This window comes from Augochlora pura, chromosome 10 (genome assembly GCF_028453695.1).
Source record: "Augochlora pura isolate Apur16 chromosome 10, APUR_v2.2.1, whole genome shotgun sequence".
Taxonomy (NCBI): domain Eukaryota; kingdom Metazoa; phylum Arthropoda; class Insecta; order Hymenoptera; family Halictidae; genus Augochlora; species Augochlora pura.
In genome coordinates this window covers 25,645,103-25,666,636 of record NC_135781.1, presented here as the reverse complement: position 1 = coordinate 25,666,636, position 21,534 = coordinate 25,645,103, and the positions used below count along the sequence as shown (strand labels likewise).

Here is a 21,534-nt window from a genome sequence, read left to right as displayed (position 1 = left end):
GAAACCTTATTCCAGCGTGAACTGCGTTTTCCATTTACATCCTTAGCGATTTATTTTTGCAACAGATGGTAGACACGCTTCGCAGTCCTGTTTACTAAGTTTATTTATACGTGTTCCCGCAACAACATTTACAAACTTCTTGGATTCGAGAAAATGAAAAATGGTGGGAAATGATACAATCGGAAACGGTGGAAATTAAAAATTAAACGCGATTCATACTTGGCGCAAATTCGGGTTGAATTAAAGCAAAGACCCTTGGGTCGATAATTAAAGATACGGCGACGTTTTGAAGTTTGATTATCTGTATTTGCTATTAAATTTTCCATATTCAGAGTCTAACAAAAATATAAAAAAATATGAATGTTGAGCTTATAGTCTTCGCTTACAGATTCGCACCGGAATACCCTCTTAAACACTATTACCGCAGGAGTCTCGCCTCTTGAGAACTTTGTTAACGAAGCTAAACAGCGAGACGTATCTAATTTTAATGAAATAATCCGCGAAAATCTGGCCGCGTATCCGCGATCTGGTTGCACGCGTAATGACGTCGGCATTCAGGGGTACACCGCGGCAGCTTCCGAGGGTTGAATGCAAAATTAGTTTATGGACAGAACACGGAAGGAAGTAGATCGCCGATTCGAGGTCTTCCGTTTCCATTGAGAGAGAATTTCCGAAAAAAAGGGAGCGGGAGACAAGCCTCTCCGGAAGCAGTCGCCGCGTTGGAAACCGTTCTGAAGAGTTCTGTTTATGGACCCGACGTGTTCGCCGCATCGCTCCGCCGTTAGGCTCTCATTTAGACGAGACGCTTTAGCAGCGATTGAAGTGTCGGGTCGCGTGCGAAGACACGCGTTCTTTCAACCGCCGGCGACACCGCAACACGTGAGACCGTCCGCGAAAGACGTAATTACTGGGCCACGAAATCCTACTGCAATTCTAGCGCGCGGAACATCTTAAAAAGGAGACGAGACACGTGGCCGCCGCGTTCCTTTTTATATCGCTTTCGACTCATTGAAACGACGAATGCGAGAAATAAAATGCTGCCAGGATCGTGTAAACATCCCGGTAATTACACTAGTCGGGCCTAGGGAAAGCATCAGTTTTCCCGGTTTTTCGCGCGGCGTGAATGCGACCGGGCGCGAACTAGTTTGCGTCGACGACCGAACACGCGCCGACTTCTTTCAACATCCCCGCTGCTTTCAGCGACTCGTTGGGCGAGGCACGCGCGGCCCGAGTGTAATCATTCGACGAATCAATGTAAACGCCGTCTAATTGAGTTACATACGCGAGCGACACGAAGACACGAAAATCCGCAAACCGAGTATAATCCGACCTGGAAAAACGATAGATAATCCTTGGACCGTTTCCTGTGATTTTAATGGGCTGTGAAGGGGTTGTTCCGATCGCGGACACACCGCATTTCCATTGTAACGATTAATTAGCCGCGTTGACCTCGATTAAATCCGCCGTCGCTGTAATCGAACGATTGCGACCTCGGGCGACGCTGTGTGCGATATCATCGTTAAAAGGTAATCGCGCGGATACTCCGAACATCCGGTTCGCAAAAGCCTCTCTCTCGGAAACGAACCCGGGGCGGTCCACCGCGCGGCTAAACGCTAGGATTTCTCGTCCGCGAAATGAAATGTAGCGCGATCCGCGTAGGTATCTTTGTTGTCCGATTCGACAATGTTGCGAACCGTTCTTCGGACTCGTCCGTGATCAGCTCGCCACGAAATCCAGGCACAAAGTCGGAGATTTCGCTCTCCCTGGACGGAACTCGATCGAAATGGAACGGTTTAAATTGTGCATCGGTAATGTTAATAACGTTGTTCGCCGTACCAATTTCATTAACGTGCGCGGAGGTGCGTTTACTCTGCGCCCTAGAGGGGGGGTGGTCACCCCCATCGCTACCTTGATTTACGTCAATAACGTTGCCCGCAGAGAGTTATCGTTCGTTCCATAAACGAGCACACACGCGCGGGCGCGCGTGCTTTCTTCTCAGTGAAATTACCGCGCGATGTGTACCAACGATTTATTAAACATTGCTGTGCATCCTGGTTTCTCGGCGACCGGAACATTATGAAAACGGAAGTGCCGGACGTGGTCCGCTCGTCTCTGCTGGTAATAATATTTCTGTAAATCGTGATCGGTGCGCCCACGATCCGAAACGCAAGACCGTCGTCTGTCGCGGTTGCCGCGTATTCCGTTTCGCATCGCCGAAGTAGCGTGTAACTTCTCCAATCTCGATTTACTCCGACGAAGAAAGTATTCTCACCACTCCATACTGTACACTGTAAATACTCTGTAAACTGCATGGTTTGTGCTCCCCTTATTGCATCGTCGACTAGCGTACCACCATTAGAGAATGAAGACTTGATTAGTGTCCAAGGAGTGAAAGTCCGCTTACTTTTTCATTTTACGTATGACACTGCACAAACAGCACGTGTTCCCTGTGGCCGGGACAAACTCGATTGATCGCTCGAGCCCGTCCGGACCGGGGCCAATTAAACGTGGCGGAGGTAATTTCGTAAGAGAGCGCCGTCTGAAGTGCGTCGATGGTCGTCGAATTGAACATCCGATCGTGTTCCGTTTAACGATTGCTAAAGGGAATCAATTTGACGTTACGCATTCAATATTGCCTTCGATGGCTAGTCGATAACATTTTTTTCTTCGTAATAATTGTGGAGAACGATTGCGGGTATCGACGCAGATTGTGTTTGTTTTATCGAAGTAAGTTCTCGCTTTTCACCTCTGCAATTACAAGTAAAATCGAATTGGACGGTTTGAAGAGTGAATTTGATAAAGCGTTATTGCCAGACCGTGGATTTTATGCATTCGTAAGAAAAATTAATTGGTGAAACGAGGGCAATTTTATAATACCACTGTATTATTTAGAACTCATTGAAATTATTCGAGATTTTTTTTATCGGAGTTATAAATTGATTCGACAAACTATGTGGAGGTATAATCGACAAAATTAGTATTAATTTAAAATTGACATTAGTCTTGTGGATTGCGTAGATTTTTAACAGATTTAGCAGGATTTTATGATTTCGTTATTATTTACTTAAATTCAACCAAATCGAAAACAATTGATAGTTTGTTTACTCTAAAATTATGAACAAACATCCGCAATCTTGTTATCGCGACATTTGTAACGCGACCATTTTCCAAGGATTGCCCAAGGGTTGAAGATTTCAAATCGCCGGCTGTTTCCCGAGCGAATTTCTCAGCGCGACGACCGATCGCCTGCGCGAAACAAATCGCGGACGACTGAGAAATGTCCTCGGTCCGACGAGCACAATCGATTTCGTTTCGGCCAGAGTTCACCGCCCCCCCCCGTAGAACCCTAGAAATCGTTCGAATCGGTCATTTTCCCCGGTACGAGCGCAACAATCTCGCGCCATCTCCCCCACCGATATCATCGATTGTACCGGCAGTAGTGTCCCCTTAAGATCCTTAAGATGAAAAATTGTGCAGGGGGAGCAGCTGTTTCTCAAACCAGATCGTTTAGCGACACTGAAGCCCCACTGCAAGATCGAGAAGCCGCCACAGTACACGACGTTCAAGCCGAGCTCGAACAACTGAAGATTTTGCTATTGTCTATTTTCTATTGATATACACACGCAGTACACGCACACGTCGCGCCCTAGGGGAGAGACACGAGGGAGGAGGATCGCAGCGGGACGGGAGAGAGATAAAGAGATGAGAGTAGCGATCGACGCACAGTGGGGCCGTTGCATACGCGAACGCGGTAAAAAGTCATTATAGAAGTCGTATTTCTACAATGAAAAGTTAATTCTTATATAGTTGGGAATGCGGACTATGATTTGGTGTAACTATTTTTACCATTTGTCAATTCTGATGGCCCGTCTCGAAATCGTTACCAAATAATAGAATTATTTTTTTAAATTGCACAATGAGTGACAGAATCAAAATATACTTAATTGAAGATGTCTTTTAATTTCAATTTTTAATCATGAATGCAGCGTGATGCAGTGTCCGATTTAGCGCATTCTATAGACTGAAGCTTCACTTTCGTTTTAAAAATCACCAACTGCCAAAGGCTGTCAATGCAAAATTTATAGAAATAATCGCGTATATATAACTACGGAAAGATCACGTAATTCAAGCACTTGTCACGTGCCTTTTGCTAATATCATATGTTGTATCAGTTATTTTTATCAAAAAGTTTATTTCAGTGTTCATTACTCGAAAACATATTTACATTGTACAGGGTGAGATGCAAAAAGTTATAAAATGTTTTTTACCTCGTTTGGAACGAAATGGTCCCACTGTGCAACGGGAGGAACAGAGACTGAAACAAAGTAGCAAGCAATCAAAACACAAGGAGACCCCCAGCGCCGGTAAATCGCTCTCCCCTGTTTCACTTATTTCATTGGTAAATGTGCATTTTCTGGCAGAGCAGAGCACGGATGGTTTCGGGAAGGAGTCGTACCGACACGATGGTACCCATCGAACGGACACCCCGTCTCCTTGCTCGCGAGTCCTCCTCTCTCCGTTCTACACCGTTCAGACTCTACCGATCGCCCGAAATCTCGGAATCGCTCCTCGAAACAATGGAAACATCGTCTAACTGGGAATCTCTACCTAAACGTATAGCGAGCCAAGGGTGTTGCAGCCTGATGGTTTCGCCAACGACTCGGCGAATCAAGGATGTGGATCATAGTTTCCTAAACCTTCTTAACCCCTGATCCTCATCGCGAATCGTTCAAACTTCGCAGCGTGGTTGTGATTCTTCCAAGATTACTGCAATCGTTCGAAAAACCATCGGAGGTGAAGAAAACAATAAAAGCTGCGTTGAATGCAATAAAACCGTTCGGATTTACGATCTTTGTCTGCTCGGAGCAGAGGCACCTGGTAGCGAAAGTATTATCCACGTCCAACGTATGATCAGCTATAATGGCAGATTAGATTATAGCGTGCTTGATAGAATACTTGGAAGAGAGAAGAAGAGTTCTTTCTCAAGCATATTACACCTGCGATGGGCCGGTGCCGTGGTCGACGGCATTGATGCGTTCGATATCGCTTCGAAATGGATACGCTGCCGAAGGATAACCAAAAGCAACCACAGATGAACGAGTTAGATGAATCGCATTGTCGGGTTTCAATTAATTACGTGTACGGCGATCTTGAAAGAGCGATTCCAGCGTTTCAGCCGTCGAATGTGTCAGTGTTCGTATTTCTTCTATTTTCACGCGACTCCTTCCGAAAACCATGTTCTCCGCTTTGCCAGGCTACTATCCGTGTCACTATCGGGTCCGAAGTTGAAGCCGTCTTCGGGCCCCCGAGTGATTCTCTTCGTCGTCGGATATATTCGAGATCTCGACACGCGTCGTGCCAGCGAGCTCTCTCGTTTGTCCGTTTTTGTCGCGCGGCGAGGACACGCGCCGAACCGTTCGCGCGTCGAGAAAAGAACCCGAGGAAAAAGGTCAGGGACGCGAAACCTGCTCGCCAAAAATCTTTAACCGATAGAGTTTCGTTCGATAGTGTGATGGTCATTATCTCGCAAAAATAAAAAAAAAAAGAATAAAGTAATACTGCCAGTACCGTACGTTCCGAATTTTAACAGGCGAGAATAGAGAATCTGTACGACAAACACCGGTCACAGAACCAAATCGAAATGAGAACTATTATGTATCGTATTTATAATGCTTACGATAATGTTGTTAATAAAGCGGTGATTTTCAGCAGCTACTGGTTTTATTCGCGGTAAACGCGAACGCAACGCAACGATCTCAAAGACTCCTCTCTTCTTTTCTGCGTTACCGACATTGTCGACAAAGACGTTCAATAAAGGAATTGTACAACAATCGTCTATTTATTTAGTCTATTTGATCTACCTCCTCACCACTACGATACTTAACCCTTTGCACTCGAAACTATTTTAACTGTAATTATGAAATAATTTTCCTGGCTCATAGTATTTCTATTCTATGAGATAAAGTGCACCATAGCAACAGTTTCACTAGTCAACAAATTTTTAAATCTAAACTTTATTGCTATGAAAATTATTTTAGATTGCAATAGTATAATTTCAGTGTGCCTCAGAGTCACCATTCGAGTGCAAAGGGTTAAATATTCAGGAAACCTTCCTACGTTTGTACGACGCGAAAGGATTATTTTTATTATCGTAAATACCAAGAACAGATGATCCTTATCGCTTTTCCTATAAGAGATTGCGTTAAACCCGGAATGAATCATCTGCTCCTGAAAATATTCAAATAGCGCCACTAGTCGCGGTTGCAAAACGCTGAATCTGTTCGACGATTTAGTTTCAGTTTCCTCCGCTAGATGGTGAAGCTTACGAATTTTGCTTAACCCTTTACCGAGCTTACCAATGGATGATAAAGCATGATATTATCACTAACAAGGTATGGGACTAGACTATTAATGTATTATTATCAATGTGGTATAGAAATGGACTTTATGCTCGATAAAGTAATTTGTTAACACAAAATACGTATTAGTGCTACTTTTATATGTTTTATCAGACACAGAGATAACTAGAAATGCAATTTTTATTAGACTTTTAACACATATGGATGTAAATATTGAATAAATATTCAATTTGTACGCTTATTTATTTAAATCGAACATTGTAAGATTTCGCCAAATATTTTATATATTTTTCTAAGAAAATCGATTTAGTTGAGGGTTTGCTTATAAAATCATAATTATTATCATTTTGCGATCATTTTGAGACCAGACCCGTTAGTTTCCTATTTATTTTAGTTTATACAAGGGGGTGCACAAGGGGTGAGTATAGTAGGTGCAAAAAGACTCTGATAGAATTATGAACATCTCCTTTGAACTCCTCTAATTTTCATTTATATCTAAACTGCGAACTGTATACATTTATTGGAAAAATCAGTGGTTAAAATAGAAAAATTGAGAACACCTAAGAAGAATTTAATAATTTTATTACTTTTATCTTATAAAAATTATTAGACAGAAACGACTTATTTTTATTTCATTTCAGTTTCTTCAAATCGTCTTTGAAAGTTTCTATTCTGCATAAATTTTCGCAGTCTTCTTACGACTAATTTTCTAAACAATTACGTTACAATTGTGTTTAAATAATTGTGTTCTGTCGGAATAAAAGAAGCTGTAATTGTTCGGTCAACGAACAATATCTAGACAAAGATGCGATTCGATGGTGTTGATGACGTATCCGTCATTTTATCATTCGACCGTTTCCGCGAAATCTCTCAGTATTCCTTCGCATCTCACCGTCGTTATTCGCCGTCACTCCGATACACTTTTCTCTTCCGACGAATCTACGACACATAACGCATCGTGCCAAGGTGCACCGAAGTTCATAGCAGTGAGTAATATCGAAATCAAATTGATCGCAACCGACGTCCAAAAGACGCGAGTGTAATTATAACCGAAATTGTGTTCCAAGAGTGAATCGATCCGACAGATAAGACAATGGGATGAAAATGTAAACGACGTGCCGGGAATCAATGGTGTCGGACACGGATATCCCCCGAATGATTTCACCAGTGATCGACGGATCACTTTGAACGGAAGATTGTTCCACAATGACGTGTCCGTCGGTTTATCTCGGTCTCGTTTCCGCGCGATGCCGCAATATCCTTCCGTCGTCTCCAGTTTGCCACACCTCGCTTGTCCATAAGTAATTAGTGCCAGTAAAGAAGAACAATGACTTCTTGGAAGCTGCTGCTGTTCCTCGGGATTCATCTCTTGCCGTTGATCTCCTCCGAGTACAAGGACGCGGAGAGCCAGTGCGCATCTCAACGGACTTGTACCAGCTGCCTGCGGACCTCGCAATGCGTCTGGTGCTCCAAAACGGTGAGTATTGTATTTACGACACATTTTAGAAGACACCGCATGCGTTAACCATCTGCCTGAAGCGAGCACTTTGGCCGAAATTTGTACAAATTTGATACAAGACTGATTGAATTCTAATAAGCGCATAGAACGACCTAATTGTTCGGTTTGCAGAGGATCACGGGTAAAGTTGTCAATTTCAGGAGTCAATTCAAAATGCCGACAGTGGCTTCATGCGCTGCATCACCAGGCAAAAGTATTACAAGGAACTCGACAAGTGGTGTCCAGAATCTCACGTGATCAATGATCCAAACTATTTAACTATCCTCGAGAATCGATCGCTGTCATTTGTTAAAGGCAGTGCCCCCGTCCAAATTCAGCCGCAGAGGGTTCAACTTAGACTTCGACGAGGAACGTATCGTTTTTACATCCTGATAGGACTATTTTAAATGAAACTACACATGATTGTAATCGATCGTGATATCCTTACAGGCGAGGAATTCCGCTTGACCCTCAATTACAGTCTAGCAGAGGACTATCCAGTTGACCTGTACTACATCATGGATCTATCGTATACTATGGAAAGCTACAAGGACCAGTTGTCACAAATCGGACAGGACATAGCTGACGCAATGCGAAAGCTGACCTCCAATTTTCGTCTGGGATTCGGCAGTTTCGTCGACAAAGTTGTGCTGCCTATGACCAACCCCACACAGTATGTTTCGTGTTCCAACGCTTATAGCATTGATGCTAGAATCGCCGTAAAGTCGACAGTCTTTCGATTTCTTCGAAGCTTTATAGAAATCGAACAGCTTCAAATCGACCACCGTATTTGTATATTTGGCTATTCAGTGTTTCCAGTGTTAGGAAACACAGTGCACAGCCACACACTCGTTAACGAGCTTTCTATTTCCGTAGCGTGCTGCGTAAAACGGACGCCTACCCTTATGGATACAGGAATCAGATGCCGTTGACCGACGATATATACTCCTTCAAAGTAATCATAGTTTTAGAACTCTTTGTGTTACAGTTAATTCTCTCGAATTGTCCTTCCACTTATAAACAACAATTGGACGAATTTAGAAGAGGAGATATTCGAGCCTTGCGGCTCGTTTTTATAGTTGCTGATAATCGGTGACCATGTAAACGAATTACAAAGCCCGAATAATCGTATCTCCGCTTTCCAAGTTGTTCATATTTTATTTGCAAGTGGAAGGGTGTCAATGACTATAAAAACAAAGCGAAAAGCTCGAATAATTGTATTTCTTCTTCCCAAATTGTCTATGTTTTGTTTACAAGCTGAAGGAAAATTTGAGAGAATTTACTGTGTTTAATTACAATGGACATATACCGATCGATGTATTTTTTTGTAGGAAAAAGTGCAACGAGCAGTGATATCCGGCAATCTGGACGGACCCGAAGGCGGCATGGACGCAATCATGCAGGCTATAGTCTGCACCAAGGAGATCGGATGGCGGCGGCTGGCCAGGCATCTCATCGTTTTCTCGACAGACGCGACGTCCCATATCGCCGGAGACGGTAGAGTACGTTCCCCAGAAGCGTCTTGCTCGAGAAAATCTTACTTGAATTATATTCTATTGTCATTCCGTTCAATGACTCGATGATGTTTACTCAGCTCGCCGGTATCATCGAGCCGAACGATTGCAAGTGCCACCTGGACGAGCAAGGAAACTACACGTACTCGCTCTTGCAGGATTACCCGTCCATAGCACAAGTATACAGATTTTTCATAATTAATTTTAACCCTTTCGCTACGGAACGCGTTACCGAGTAGTTGACACTGAGGTACGGAATGCTACAAGGTAGTAGTCGTTTCTTGTTCTCTAAATTTTACAATGATATTTGATAAATATTACATTGATATTGTATTTAGTAATATCACTTTACTTTCTAAAATATAAATGTTTGTAATCATAATTTATTTTTTTAAATACTGTAGTCAACTGTTTGTTGATTAACAACGTATACACAAGGTGAAGGGTTAAAATAGTCAGCATTGGTTTCGATGAATTAATGTAATTAATTCATTATTGTAACGAATGTTAATGTAATGGATATTAATTCTCGTTGATTGCACGCAGATCAACAAGATGGCACGTGAGCACAACGTGAACATCATCTTCGCCATCACGAGCAACGAGTTTGAGTCTTACAAGTCTCTCAGTGCTCGCATCAGTGGTTCATCCATAGACATCATCCACAAGAACTCTAATAATCTGGTGAAGATCATCAGCAAGGAGTACGAGGTAGAAACGATTGTTAACGCGTTGTTTTGCAAGCTGGTTTTAGAAGTGTTTTGGAATGAAATTTTACAGGATTCGTGATTATTGTTTTAGAAATTGGTACAGTCCGTGGCGCTAACGGACAATGCACCAGAGACCATCGATCTCAAGTATTTCTCCCGATGTTTGGACAAACATAAAGAAATGCAGGAACGACGTGAATGCGGAGGTTTGCGAGTGGGAGACATTGTGTCGTTCGAACTAGTGTTTAAGGTACATCGGTCGAAACAGGATCGGTAATACTTTTAGTGAAACAAAGAATTTTATTTCTGACAAGAATTTGATAATTGAAGAAGACGAGAAGAATTCGAAGGAGACAGAAATGTTGAGATCACTTTGCTGTTTCTACTGGGTTGTTCAGAAAGTCATTTCATTTTTTTTGGTGGAAATGAAGCAATAGATCAGTAAACAAAAACTATCGCAAAGAATGAAACAAAATTTTTAACAAACAAGACTTACTATATCAGTTGTCCAAATATATAATGATTATGCAGCTTAAGTGTGAAGTTGGCTGTGAAAAAATTACGTCCAAATAGCGCCATTTACGCGTAATGGCGAAATATTTAAACTGGTAGAACAATTTACCAACAAGCTAAAAATACACTGCGAAACGTACAGTGGCAATGTCTTTTGTTATCGGTGCAGTCTGTAATTTCTTTAGCAGTTTCATCCTTTCGCCGCCACGTTCACTGGCGCTGGCTTAACATTTCGAGTAGAATTGACGATCGCCGCCGTCTGGCTGAGTATGTTGATACTAAATCGTTGAACAGTTTGCGCGTTTTGCCACTATAACAAATGGCGCTATTTAAACATTTCCATGAGCAGATAATTCGTACTGGTTTTAACATGGTCTCTTATGAGAAAAATGGCAAGAATCACCTCTATTCTCGATATTTACAACAACAAATTAACCCTTTACACTCTAAGCCATTTTAACTTTAAATCCAGTATTACTATACTGGATTTATAGTATTTTCATTTTATATAATTTATTGTATTTTGTGTATATATAATTGATTTTGGCGACTCATATACCAGTTGGACTTTCAACAGTTTGTTTAAAGATCTAAAAATTACTTTAGAATGTGATTGAATGTTTAGTGGCGTTTCAGAGTCACTACCCGAGTGTAAAGGGTTAACTTTTGTTATGTAAAATGGATGCAACAAATTCTTCGGAATATTTCAGTTGGCCTAAAATATTTTATTCGTTTATTAATTATAGTATTTTACTCAATTTTCCGTCCTCTTTGTATTGCAGTTACGGTTTAATTGAAACCTTCATCGATAATTGACGTTTCGTTTCGAAACGAAAATAAATAAGAAAATGGTAGTCGAGTCTAATTAGATTGCACAAGAACTTATTTTGTTAATTCTCCTTTATATTATTACAGGCAGTCGAGTGTCCAGCGGATCCCAGTGAATGGCAGCAAACCATCTATATAAGACCTGGAGGTATAAACGAGAGCCTGAGGATCGACTTGTCTCTCGTGTGCGACTGTCCCTGTGCACAACCAGGACATCCGGTAAAATAATTATCTCTTCTTTAACCCTTCTTTCTCATTGAAATCTGATACGTTCAAATTTAACGAGTCGCTGTCGCAACCGATGAAAACGCAGGGGTACGAGCCAGCTTCGCAGGAATGCGGCGGGAATGGTACCATGGTATGTGGCGTTTGCGACTGCGACGACGGTTACCATGGGAAAACCTGCGAATGCGGGGGTAACGACGTCGATATGATTAAAGAAGCCGAGTTGTTCAAGTGTAAACCTAACAACGATACCACCGAAATCTGCAGCGGCAACGGAGTTTGCAAATGCGGCGTGTGCGAGTGCACGCTGCGGCCGGACCCGAAGCAACTTTTCTACGGAACATACTGCGAGTGCAACAATTTCTACTGCAACCGCAGCGGAGGGTTGGTACGTACGTTTCTTGATCTGAAATAGAATACTAATTACCGTGCCCGTACAGATTATCGTGCCCTCTGATTAAAAATCTGTAGAAAAAGGAAAGTATTATGACAAATGTAGTTAACACTTTGCACTCGAGCGGTGACTCTGAGACACCAGTAAAATTGTTCTATCACGTTCTAAGATAATTTTTATACCAACAAAATTTAGATTTAAAAGTTTATCAAATAGACAAGCTGATTCATGAGTCACAAGAATCAGTTTCCTATGCACAAAAGTACAGTTTGTTGCATAGAATAGAGATACTATGAGCCAGGAAAATTATTTCGGATTTAAAGTTAAAATATATAACACCTAAAGTATATAACACTTTCCTGTTTGCCATTTCTTCTCTGTGATTCTAATCCGCGATCGCGATAATTGAAACATCTACCTTAGCACGGTGTAAGAAGGAGAGATGATGGACCTACTACTCCTGTTATGACGTGAAGAGAAACGAAACCATGGCAGGACAATACATTCCCAAAAAGGTGCAACAATTTTGCAAGATCCGATGCATGAATTATCAAAATTTCCACTGGGACAAACTAAAGAGAGGATCGTACCTCGTCTGCCGCGGGAAACCTAATGGAGTTCGGCTGCTCTCTGATGCAGAGACCGTTTCGTAACGAGCGAACCTAATTCGTCAGGGTTGCAGGGAAGCTCGCGTCTCCCGGAGCTGTTTATCCGTTGCTTGTATAACCCTACCCTTTATGGAAACCTGCAGGACGTTCGCGTCCGAGCGGACGGCGGATAAATTGCGCGCGTCCGCGCTCGCGCGCGGATTCTATTATTCTATCTGTCGTCGCGTTTCTGTTCAAGATTTGCGGCGGACGTGGCAATTGCGAATGCGGTACTTGCAATTGCGACGCGGGATGGGGCGGCGAAACCTGCAGCTGCTGGCAGTCGAACAGCACATGCTTCCCCCGCGGTACCGAGATGGCGGAGATGTGCAGCGGACGAGGTGACTGCATCTGCGGTAAATGCCATTGCCAGGAGAAGGACAATATCCGTTACTCGGGAGAGTATTGCGAGGAGTGTCCGGTTCGTAATCCTTGTCTTTCGTCCGCAATCGTTGCGATATTCTTCCGACGCTGTCGTTCGAACGCGTTCGACGGCGAAACTAGTACATTCGAGTTCTCATTAGACGCAAGAATTATTCCTGGGTGTTTCGCCGAGTATTTAACGAAATTATCTATTCAGATTTATGTTGCACTGTTTTTACAAAACTGGAAACACGTTTGAAGTTATTTAAAAGTAACATTGCGTTTCTTTTAACTTATTAAAATTGTAAAGAAAGGTAATAATCTAAAGATTCTGGATCATTCAATAATGCAGAAAATATTTATTTTACCTAAAAATCCCTCATATAATTATTATGATAACCTATTATATCTTCTAACGTGCATTTATGGCAGAAAAGAGAAAGTGACATACGGACCAATAAATTATTTCATTAAATGAAAGGTCACATTCTCGTCTAACTTCTCTTGTCATAAGTATTAATTTCGGATAGATAAAGATAGTCAAAGTATTAATTTCGGTTCAACTAATCGAATCAATTTGGTGAACCAAATGGGATAACGTTCCCCCATTCGAGTGACCCTCCTAATATATTAAATCAACGTCACGCATTACAAATATATCACAAATAGATTAGATAACGTTTCTGTGGTATTATCGGTTGATCATGGTCGTGATTCCAGACCTGTCCAGGACAATTGTGCGAGGAGCTGAAGAACTGCGTGGAGTGCAGAGCGTACAACAGCGGCCCTTACGCGGAGAACGGATTATGCGACACATGTCCCCACGAAATCGAATTGGTAAGTGATTTTCAAATCGATTCGTGGAACATATCGAACGCCGCGAATTTCGTGAACATTTAATATGGCGCACAGGTGGACCTCGTCGAGGAAGACTCCGTCCAAGATCTGGCAACCTCGTCTACAGTCTGCCGTACTCCAGGTGCCGCTGGATGCACTTTCACCTTCAAGTATCATCAGCATAGAGAAGGTTCCGGAGGGGACATTCAAGTATTCAATATCCTCGCGCAGCGGAAGAGGCAGTGTCCCGAGCCACTTAACGTTTTTGGTGAGAGAGTATAATGATTCTAACTCATCATTATTTCAGAACAATTGGAATAGGGAATTGTTCTGCGATACCTGCTAATTAACCCTTTGCACTCGAGTGGTGAGTCTGAGGAACCACTGTTTTATCACGTTCCAAAATAATTCTTATATTAACGAAGTTTAGATTTAAAAAATTGTTAGAAGTGAAATTGTTGGTACGAGTCACAAACATCAATTTCATGTGCAGAAAATGCACTTTGTCGTATGAGATAGAAATACCATAAACCAGGAAAATTATATTAGTTTTACAGTTAAAATGGCTTCGAGTGTAAAGGGTTAATTATGGAGAATTTAATTGCTTTAAGATTGTAAGATTCAGTCATTATTGTTTGTTAGTATTGCTACTACAGCTTATCATTTCCTGTGTTCCTAAAATTGAAACTGTGTATAAGTTACATTATACTGTATATATCAATCAAGTAATATATACTTCAAGAATATCAGGAATTATAAAAAGAAGATCAGGAACCAGACATTTTGACTGATTTAGTAGTTCTTTTGTTAGAAAGACAGTAATAGTACAGAATCATTAATTTTCTTCACAAGAATAGTTGCACAATTTTGATCATGAAAGTCCTTAAATGGTTTTTTAAAAAAAATAAATAGTAGTATATTATGGAGAGCTTCCAAAAATAAAGAGAAATAAACCTTTATCTCCCTTAATGTCTTAAGAAACGAAAGAAGACTATTTATTAATTATAAATCATTTTAAAACAAAGAAATAATATTATCAGAAATAATATAATCAAATAATATTAACATTTGCAGTTTATTCTTTAACCTAATAGATCTGATAAACCTTGTGATCGTTTTCCGCAGGCGTTGCTGTCGGATTGGTGGCAGGCACGGTGTTCCTCGGCCTCGTCATCCTCCTGATCTGGAGGGTAGTAACAACTATATACGATAAACGAGAGTTCGCGAAATTCGAGCGAGAGAGAGCTCTGGCTAAGTGGAACAGGGTAATATATCTACGATATCATCTTCTTCGGAGCTAAAAAATTCGTGGAGACATTTTAACTAACACTGAAATTTTAGGAGGACAACCCATTGTACAGACAAGCCACGTCGACCTTCGTGAACCCCGTGTACCACGGCGAGCAATAGGATTAAACGAATGTAGGAGCGGAATAAGTTCTCCAATGGAGGATTTCGATCTCGATGCTTCGCATCTTCACATCCTGGGAGAGGAACAGTCTCCTTGCACTCGAAGGGAATGCGACGCGGCAGGTAGCGCCGCGGAAGGTGCGCGAAACGAAGCGGCCGGGACGCCATGTTGCTTAATTACTGTCGGTGGGATGTTCGGCCGGCAGGGATTTCCTCCGATCCTTTTCACGATTTCTCGTCGCGTAAAATTCGTCTGTCTTTCAGAAACACTTTTGTTTCTGTCACCATTTAAAATCAGCGTCACTGAAGCTGGTATTGTTGAATGTTCAAAGATTCGAAGATATAAACGATATAAGACTTATTTAAAAGTATCCTGTTTGCTGCACTCGACCCTCATCTTCGAACGATTCAATTCCCGAATCTTTTAGAAAGCGAATACAGATGATAAATTTATAAACAAATGAAGGAGTTCATCGGCGGCAAATTATTAGGTCGAGTGATAAATAACTTCCGATGCAGCTAGGTAGCATTCATTGCTCGTATCTACCTGCTATCGATCACCGAGACAAGCGGATTTTTGCTTTCAATGAATAAGAGTCTAAAATAAATAAAATGAAATAAAACAGTGTGAGTCGAAATAAATGTCTGGTGAAAAGAGGAAGTTGTTCGTGTCTCGATCTGATACAAAAATTGCGTTGCATCTGCCACGTGGGTTATTCGAGAAGAACGATGTCGTTGTCGTCATTTATGCTTCGAAGGCCGGCGTCGAGGATCGCGTGTCGCGAAAAGAATAAACCTTGTAAAAATATAATGCCGCCACTGAAATGCGTGCGACACGACACTCGGGGGTGTTAATCTTCCGAAGTCTCGATGCAACAGGAAGTCCGAAGAACGCGATCGCCGGGAACGAGGAGCGAGGGTGGAGAAGCCGAAGGTCGGCGCGCGATCACCCATAAATCAATTTTAAATTTGATCCGGGGATTTCGCGTGGAGATAGGTCCTGGCCTCTCGGCCCGATTGTTTCGAATATCCTCTGGCCCCGTACTTTATTGCTCGCTACGCTCGGAGAAGGCAGCCTCGTAAGGAGCTCGTAAATTCGTCACCATAGTCGGCTCCTGCTGCAAGACCCTGCGGCGATTCGCTGTATTTCCCACCAGAAACCTAAAGCTCTACTCACATTGACGATCGGTCCGCCCATACGACTTGATTACCTAGTGTCGGTGGCAACGCGAGATTCCTTCCCTTAGCTGAAGTTGTTGGCTTCCCGCGACTTTAATGCTAGAACTATCGAGCACTAAAAATTATCAGTTTCTGTTTTAAAGCGTTCGCCCTTTGAAGACAATAAGACTGTATTTTGTTGTCCAGGCACAAGGATTGGTACAAAATATGTCTGAATTAGCCAGTTAGCTTTTTAGTTAACTGGTCAGTTGAAACAAATGTTTGTTTAAGAAGTATACATACTCTAATATTCTTTAGTAAATTATACGTTTTGTAAAAGTGGTGTATTTAAATGAAACATAAATAAAATATACAGTATAATTAATAGCGGATTCTATGCATTTGTAGTGAAATGGAGCAGTTGCAATTTGATACGGTTTATTTACGGTCAATTATTCCAGAAGGGAAGACCATTCTGTTTAGCTTCCATTTCTTGCAATTGGAGCAGACTACTTTTATATGACATCAAAATCTGTGGTCTGATCTGATAACTGTTCATAAAATCGTCTTTACAATCCCAATAAGTGTGAAATAAACTACTCGAAGTCCGCCATTTTGACGCGTTTGGTTGCACTGGCGTTAACGATTTCTCTGAGAACGTTCCTCGTTTCTCGACCAAACTTTCGTAATTATCCACAGGAATAATAGCATCGTTGATTCGTCGAAACTTGAGAGAATCTTCCAGTAGACGAAGGGATAAAGGAAAGCCAGAATTTGTATGGAGATCCGCCGTCGTACAGTCTCTCATCTATTCCGACGCGACAGTTGACGGTATCTGAGCACCTGAACTGTTTCAATGTTCACCTGACCTAGCATACGGAACTCCCGTTCCGAATCTTCGACAGTAGACGAACAAAGGGTTGAACACTGATTACCGAACGCGTTCACCCTGCTCGGCGGCTTCGAATTCGAGCAGGCAGCGCGTCGATTTCAGAACGGACGCGTCGATTTTTTCGGCCGTTTCGATCGTTTCGCTGACGTAACCTCGTCGGTTGCCCCCGTCATCAATCACGGCATGCTTAGCGCCTCGTAAAACATCGAAACAAGACGCCTAAGAGCCCCGCCACGCCTCGCGTTCCATCGTCGCAATCGCGGCACCGACGCGCCAGCCCGTTCTACAAAGTTTCTGCTCTCCGGGAGTTTCGATATCTCCGCGCCATAATTCAGTGCATCCTGTTCGGGACCGCGTCGCGAAGACAATGGGTTGGGGGCCACATTTCAAAAGGCTGCTACAAATTGCGCAGGTAGTCGATCCGCGGGCCCGAGATCGTTCGCCGTTTTGTTGTCGGGTTCGAACCGGATCAACGATCTCGCGGAGCTGAGCGGAGCTGAGCGGAGCTGACCAACAGGCCCTGTAGTCGGGCCTTAAGGATAGCCGTGGCGGGAGGGAGACGGACGAGAGAATAGCGGAGCCGGCCGCTCCGCATACTAAATCACCGCCGCACGTCCGTTTCTTTACATTGCGCAGATTTTATTGATTATTTTACGGCCAGGAACATTGTAAATCTCTTCATTCTGTATCGGCGCGGCGGCCCCCTCCCCGCCGCGGTCGGATGCCCTCGCTGCCAATTACAACAGTCGCGAGGCATTGTCGTCGCGCAGCTTGACTACGCGGGCCAGTGGGAATTCGTTTGGTACTAAACTAGGAGTTTCAACCGTCGCCGTGTCTAATGGGTCCAGCTTCCGTCGCTTTGCAAGAATGTGACGAGTTGTCTAGGCCGAAGTGTTCGACGTCCGATTGGTTACCGGGCAACCCCCACCAGCACTAAGACGTTTAGAATGTAATTGCTCCGCCCTCTGATTCAGAACTTCGCGACTGAGAGGTACTCGGAGATCGGGTTAACTCGGTACAATGCGCTGGTAAACGGTTCCGTCGACCTTCGCGATTTCCTTTGTCCGCGTTCGTTTTCGTGTGCGCCAATAGACCGGCAAAAAACCGGCCACCGAGAATAAAAGGACAGGCACAGCCGATCGGCAACGCAAACGAAATTACGAACCGGCCCGGTAAAGGGTAAGACAGGATCTTTGCGCAATTTGATATACGCGTGGAACGTCATGGGCCGGCGTGGCGCGGCTCGCCTTTCGCCCGCGGAACAATGTTGTTCGTTTTCGCGGTCGCTAATGGCCGCCGCCGGTGCCTTAATTACAACCAAATACGGTCCAATCAGCCCTCGGGGGCCGGCGTTGTCGGCCCGCTTCGAGCTTTCGCTCCGTTCGGCATATTGTCGGGCCCGGGCCCCGGCCCGCTCGACTGCCCTTCTTTTCTTCTCCGGTGCATTCATCGTGTTGCGTCTCGGCCATTGGCGCCGGTACGGGGGCCCCGTGTCGTGTTATTGCATTTTTCGAATTTCAAAGGCAATAAAAACACTGTTTGTCTTCCGAGAATGACTTTCTGTCGAGCATTTAAGCTTCGAAACGAATGTTCCAGGCAGATTGCCCTTTGGGGCACTGCTCCAGGTTCGGCTAGAGCGGCGATGCCACGCCCACACCGGACACCACGCCCAGATAGTTAAAATGAACTATTAGCATCGTGATCGAAGTACTGTTCTTTCCTTCTACCCACTCTGCGGACTAAAGACGCTACGTTGCTACTGTTTACTCTTGCACCACAATTTCTTTTGCAGCTTCGTCGATTAGCATATTATAATATACCCGCTAACAAATTGTTAGACCACGAAGAACATTTATGTCGATTATATTTCAATCTTTAGTCGCATGCATACGATTACAATGTCAAACAATAATCTGTATAATTTTAAAGCGATTATGGGTTAATTAAAAGAATATATTTCTTATACAAAACACATATGCACTGTGCAACGCTTGTATAAAGGACAGCAAAATGAAAAATGATGTAAAAATCTAGTTTACAACATAGATGTCTCTAAAACTCTCAATGCTGCTAACGTATCAATAGTCTTCAGTTTCGCCCTTTGCGGTCGTATATCTACCCTCAATCACCAGAGCTGTCTATTAACTTTCTTCATTTTTACATGGAATTAAAACATGTCATCGCGTTATAAAAACCTAAACTTTAAAAAAGAATTAATCAATCTTATTTCTCGTACTTAATCTTATATATTACGTGTTACTGTTTACGTGTTACGAAAATTAATTCCAGCGGGATACCTATATACATATAAACTTAATACAACAACAACCTTGCTTTACAATTTCTTGCAACCAACAAAAGTACACAACACCTACGCTTATTAGATCATATTGAAAGTCTTCGTCTATTAAAAAAGTCTGACAAGTTATTACAATGCAAGCTGGGTTAGAAAGTCCATTCAGGCTGTTGTCTCATCTAATATGTTAATTCCGAAGCAATATACGATTGGTTCTCCATTCCGAACAAAGAGGAGAGGATCTACACCGCAACGAAATTTGAGATTCTAGCGACGCTGGTGATTGCAACGCATCCTGCAACGCTCGCCGACGATCGAGAGCTGTTGCAGCGATGCGCACCACCTCTCCGCGACCGATGCAGTCCGAGGCTCGTTAGTGCTTGGCCGTAAATCAAGCCGCAGGGGTGCCAACCCGCTAATATTACCGGGGTTCCCCCGGGATAGGAGGAGCACGTTCGCGCCGCCGCGCCGACGCGCACGGTAAACGTTCGATATATCTCATCGATAATGAGTTTGTTAAATGGATTAATATTCCACTTTCTCTTTTACCCCGTTCCGCCGTTTAACTCTCCGGCCCGGCGTCCCGTGTGGCATTGTTTCTATCGGTTTAGGCTACCTCTTCTCCCTGCTACCCTTTCCGGAAACCGGTCGATCGAAACCGTAAGCATCCGAGTTCAGAACGATTTTAACGCTAAACCTACCGAACATTAAAGTATTCGATTGGCCAGTGAATTGTTGTCATTTTTCTCAAGAAATGTTAATACAGAAAAACGCGATGACTTTTATCGGCCATCTCAGTAGTTATCTAGACTCTCCGCAACGTTTATTAGAACGTGGACGACGTGATCGATCGTTTTCTAATCTTTTCGTATACAACACGTGGAAACGGTTGTTCCGACCGATACGGTAAATTCAGCGTTAACCCTACTTCTGAAATCGGTGATTAGCTTTCCAAAGAAGTCGCAGAGGCTACCGATTGATTCATTGAGAGATTCGAAACTGTCAATCGCCGATCTCGCGATCCCATTGATTCACTTTTCAAGCACTTCTTTTCGAAGATAGTGTACGGTCTCACGGTCGATCGTCCAGCGACGTTACCGGTGGCTGGCCACATAATTTAGCGGTTTATAAGATAAAAGTTGCGGCGGGTCAGGGGAATTGATCCGAACGGGTTGCCCGCGTCGATACGAGGGCTCTCCCGGCGGGACTTTCTTTCGATTCCGTACGCGGCCGTAATGACCGGTTATCCGGGAACGGTGTATACGAAACGGCGATGCGTTTAGCGTCGATTACCGGGGAATATCGTTTCGATGCCGCGGAATCTGGTGCGCTCCCGGGGCCCGGTATAACTCGTATATACAACCGGATAATTAATGGAGCCGGTAATGAGCTGATTATTATTAATAATATTTAGCCGGGGTTAAGCCGGGGCGACCCCGCCGCGCTGGAGCCCGGCTGCTCGTTAATTGAATCTGCCAATCATCGTAATGAGCGTCAGCGCTGGATCCGCTGTCCGTTGGGCATCGTTGTTGATCTGCTCGGGGGCCTCGGGACGCTTGATGCTTCAGCTTCGCTCGCCACGGCGAGAGGCTCCTTTCGAAAAACGAAATATCCATCTTGCTCTCTGCAACCTTATCCGAAGAAATTCTCGGCAATTTTCTGCGGCCGACCGCCTTTCGAGAACTTGATCGATATCACTCATCCGCGGCCCGAACCTACCTCTTCATCCTAATTGTTTCCATTCGGCTCCATTAATTGCCGCGAGCGGCAACGATCGCCCTTGCTACCGTGAAACGATATCAAGGGAGCTGCGGAGTCGATCTCCCTCTGCACGGCGGTCGCCATCAGAACCCCATCACCGCTAAATAAAATTCAAACCTGATATAATCC

At 43.4% G+C, this 21,534-nt stretch overlaps 2 protein-coding genes across 2 annotated transcripts in view; both read left to right on the top strand.

Annotated features, from left to right (window-relative positions):
* LOC144476188 (kin of IRRE-like protein 3) overlaps nucleotides 1-5,762 on the top strand; it is a 243,802-nt gene extending 238,040 nt beyond the window's left edge. Inside the window, exon 13 of the mRNA XM_078192847.1 lies at nucleotides 3,478-5,762. Coding sequence (XP_078048973.1) covers nucleotides 3,478-3,585 — 108 coding nt within the window. The 3' untranslated portion in view covers nucleotides 3,586-5,762. The remainder of the gene's footprint in view (nucleotides 1-3,477) is intronic.
* A 1,490-nt stretch (nucleotides 5,763-7,252) lies between these two features.
* On the top strand, nucleotides 7,253-16,809 carry LOC144476286 (integrin beta-PS). The gene is made up of 15 exons (XM_078193011.1): nucleotides 7,253-7,836; nucleotides 8,019-8,235; nucleotides 8,308-8,530; nucleotides 8,734-8,812; nucleotides 9,189-9,359; nucleotides 9,452-9,550; nucleotides 9,918-10,082; nucleotides 10,173-10,331; nucleotides 11,510-11,641; nucleotides 11,736-12,035; nucleotides 12,888-13,109; nucleotides 13,772-13,888; nucleotides 13,964-14,156; nucleotides 15,014-15,153; nucleotides 15,230-16,809. The coding sequence occupies exons 1-15, from the start codon at nucleotides 7,687-7,689 to the stop codon at nucleotides 15,296-15,298; spliced, it is 2,436 nt and encodes an 811-aa protein (XP_078049137.1). The 5' UTR covers nucleotides 7,253-7,686; the 3' UTR covers nucleotides 15,299-16,809.
* The last annotated feature ends 4,725 nt before the right edge of the window (nucleotides 16,810-21,534 follow it).